This window comes from Solanum stenotomum, chromosome 2, assembly GCF_019186545.1.
Source record: "Solanum stenotomum isolate F172 chromosome 2, ASM1918654v1, whole genome shotgun sequence".
NCBI lineage: Eukaryota > Viridiplantae > Streptophyta > Magnoliopsida > Solanales > Solanaceae > Solanum > Solanum stenotomum.
The window spans coordinates 45,617,851-45,621,753 of NC_064283.1; the positions used below are offsets into that span (position 1 = coordinate 45,617,851).

Genomic DNA, 3,903 nt, shown 5'->3' on the forward strand with positions numbered 1-3,903 from the left:
GGGGGGGGGGGGGGTGTGTACAAAATCATAGCAAAACTTCTAGCAGAAAGGTTGAAGAAGGTAATTCATGGTTTGGTAGATAGACAACAAATGGCCTTTATCAAAGGAAGACATATAATGGATGCAGTGCTAATTGCAAACGAATGTATAGACTCTAGACAGGGTAGTAAAAAGCCAGGTATTGTTTGCAAGTTGGACATCCAGAAGGCCTATGACCATCTGAATTGGAACCTCCTATTACAACTTTTGGAGAAGATGGGGTTTGGAAATAGGTGGATCAAATGGATATCACAATGCATAAGCACAGTCAGATTCTCAGTGATAATCAACAGGGTACCAAATGGTTTTTTTCCATCTCAGAGAGGCTTGAGACAGGGTGATCCTTTGTCTCCATTTCTTTTCATACTAGCTATGGAAGGAATGAGCTACCTATTGAATAAGGCAAGGGGGAAGGGATGGATTAGAGGCTTCCAGATGGGAAAGGAAAACAGTTTGGAGGTAACACACCTTCAGTATGCAGACGATACCTTGATATTTTGTGAAGCGTTAGAGGAACAAGTCCTAATTTTGAGAGTCATTCTCATTATTTTTGAAGCAGTCTCTGGATTGCACATAAATTGGGGGAAAAGTTTCATATATCCCATCAACACAGTCGATGAGATAGATATCCTTGCAAGCAGACTTGGGGGTAAGGTGGGAGAGATGCCAACAACTTATCTCGGGATGCCATTGGCTGCAAAGAGTACTTCAATAGGGATTTCGAATGGGGTAGTGGAGAAATGCACTAGGAGATTAACAAATTGGAAGAGTCGATTCTCTCTAAGGGTGGCAGACTGACACTAGTCAATAGTGTTCAGGACACTTTGCCTTCTTATTTGATGTCTATTTTTCCTATACCTGCTAGTGTAAGTAAAAGAATAGATGCACTGAGAAGGAAATTCTTCTGGCAGGGAAGTGAAGATAAGAAAAAATATCACCTAGTCAAATGGGAGGAGCTATTAGTAGACAAGAAGGCAGGGGGTCTAAGCATAAGAAACATGAAGAAGCAGAACCGGAGTTTGATGATGAAATGGTTGTGGAAGTTTGCTACTGATGAAGGAATGTTGTGGAAAGAAGCAATTGTTGCAAAATATGGCCTGGAAGACAAATGGATGACTAAGATTGTAACAACACCCTATGGGTGCTCAGTCTGGAGAGCTATCAGGAACCTATGGCCATTAATGCAAATCAGAACAACGGTGAAGATTGGGAATGGACATTGAACATCCGTTTGGCATGACAAATGGGCAGGGCAGGGAACTATGAGACAACAACATCCAGAACTCTTCACATTAAGTCAACAACAACATGCCACAGTTGCCATGATGTGGACTGGTCAGGGATGGAACTTATTCCTAAGGAGACATCTGAATGATTGGGAGATGGAAAGAGTCGCAGAATTTTACAATTCAGTAGCAGGCTTCAATAACCCCAATGGAGAAGAGGATAGACTGGAATGGAGTAAAGACAAGAATGGGAAGTTCTCTGTCAACTCGGCATACAAAGAGCTGAATTCAGCAGTAGTGAAGGAACGAGATTGGCCTTGGATGATGATTTGGAAGCCAAAGATTCCTTACAAAGTTAACTGCTTCACCTGGCTTTTGGCAAAAGAGGCAGTCTTGACACAGGAAAACCCTTTAAAAGGGGTCGTCAATTAGTCGCTGAGTGTTTTCTATGCGGGGAAAAAGCGGAGACAATCAACCATCGTTTTTTGCATTGCAAGTTGACAGACCAACTATGGAGGATGTTTATATGCCTAAAAGGGATCAGATGGGTGAAACCTGGAAGAATAGCAGGTATCCTAAGATGCTGGAACAAGGATGGCATGGTAAGTAAGAAGGAGGAGAGATGGAAGATTGTCCCGGCTTATATTTGGTGGTCAGTCTGGATCGAGAGGAACAAGAGGTGTTTTGAAGGAGTACAAAGCAGCTTACAGATTCTTAAGATGAATTGCTTAGGCCTATTTTATTTTTGGTGTGAGCAAAAACTATTAGCTCAAACAGAAGATATTTTTGATGTTTTAGACTTTTTGTAAGGATAAGTTGAACCACAAGATGTAAGTTGTAATACTTTTGTTGGGGAACTATACATGTTGGTGTAGTATACCTATGGATATATAGTAGTAACGTTACCTTTCTCAAAAAAAGAAGAAGCTAAGAGATGGTGTAAAAAGGTTGAAGATGTATCGGTTATTAAGATTGATGTACCTTTCTGAAAGGAACTTATTGGGTTAATTACCAAAAAGATAGAACCAACAGAACTTCTAAACACCTGCTAGCTTTCAGTTATCATTTTGCATGTGACACTGATTGCTCTTGGTCATTGTGTAAATTGGATTACTCTCTTTGTGGCACATCAATTCTAAAAGAGTATAAATGATCATTGCTTCTGTGAAGTTAATTATGTGTAAGACATCATCTTTACTTAGTTTGGGATCTGAAATTTCTATACTAAAGGGAAGATGAGGCTGATCGTCTTAACATGATTGCTACTCTCTCAAATGAGCATAGTTTATGTGAAGAAGATGAGTGTAATTGTTTCAACTTGATTGCTTCTCTCTCAACTTGTAGGCTACCTACCGCCTTGGGCTTTTATGTCAAGGAAAATCAGGATTATTAATCCTCTGTTTCTTTCTGAATTTATTTAGGTTGCAAGGAATATAGAGTTGGGTTTAGCAGCTTTACGTGGTGAGAAAGGTCCAGCCTACGATAGAATTGTCTTAAATGCTGGAATGGTTGACCATTTGCTTGGGTCTGATGGAGCTCAAGACATAAGTGCAGCCTTTGATAGAGCCAGAGAAGCCATTGACAGTGGGAAGGCCCTCAGAAGACTCCTAAATTACATTAAGATATCTAACAAAGTAATATCATAATTAGAGGCATGTAGGATTTTCTCCTTCCTCCTTTTGGCCATTATCCCAGCAAACGAGTGCAATAGTCGATGGACAATGAAATTGAGAGCCTTTCTTCTATCTTTTAAAGCTGTTGTACATGACACAAGATTTTCACTGTTCCAGTTTTGCTTAAGCAAGCCTCTGTTGTCACCACTAGTTCACTGCTACTCCGAGATGTTGATACCAGAGTAAGAAGGATTTAATGTTTCTGATTGAAGTGCAACTTATGTGTGTTAAATAAATGTCTACAATGTTTCTCAGTTGATACTCGTTTGAATAGTTGTTGATCTGATGTCACTTGTCTGAGATTAGAATCTTCCTGCCAACACAATATGTAGTTCCTGAAAATTGTTGAACTTATCTGCACGAGAAATTCGGACTATTTCTTTTTATCTCTTAACACACTTTTAACATTAACCTCCCTAGCCACAGTGTCCAAGGCAACCTTCCAACTTGTTCTTTATTGTGAGTGAGTTTGTCTCTATTATAACTGCTACATTATTCCAATCTTTCCTTTATTGTTGTGGCTTCTTTGTGCACTCAGTAACCTCATACCTCCTTCACCATTTCTGATACTAAAATCTACGCAGCTAAGTCCTCAATTTCCCTTGAGTTGGTGTTTCATATTTTTAATGATTTGAGTTCTCTTTCGGGGTAGATGATCTTCATATTTGAATTTACTAATTCATTCTACGGAAAGAATTATGAGTATCCTCCATGTATAAATATAATATCAAACTTTAAAGAATTTTTTTATTCTTACTTCGATACAATAATTGAATAAAAATGTCTTAGTTACCCAATAAAAAAATAGAGATCTTCATATAAATAGTCTGGCGAATTTACTGTTTACTTTTTCTAGTTGGTATACATTCATTATATATTGATTATACATGAAATATACATATATTTTGTATCCGCCAGCTATTCTAAGTTTAATTGATTTGGTGGACAACCATGTATGTTAATTC

General features: G+C 38.5%; 1 protein-coding gene across 2 annotated transcripts in view; it reads left to right on the forward strand.

Moving 5' to 3' along the window:
* The window catches only part of LOC125855180 (uncharacterized), an 11,535-nt gene extending 8,247 nt beyond the window's left edge, over nucleotides 1-3,288 (forward strand). For both annotated transcript variants that reach the window (XM_049534864.1, XM_049534865.1), the window contains exon 10: nucleotides 2,687-3,288. In XM_049534864.1, the coding sequence (XP_049390821.1) occupies nucleotides 2,687-2,911 (225 nt within the window). In that variant the 3' untranslated portion in view covers nucleotides 2,912-3,288. The remainder of the gene's footprint in view (nucleotides 1-2,686) is intronic.
* Nucleotides 3,289-3,903: the final 615 nt, after the last annotated feature.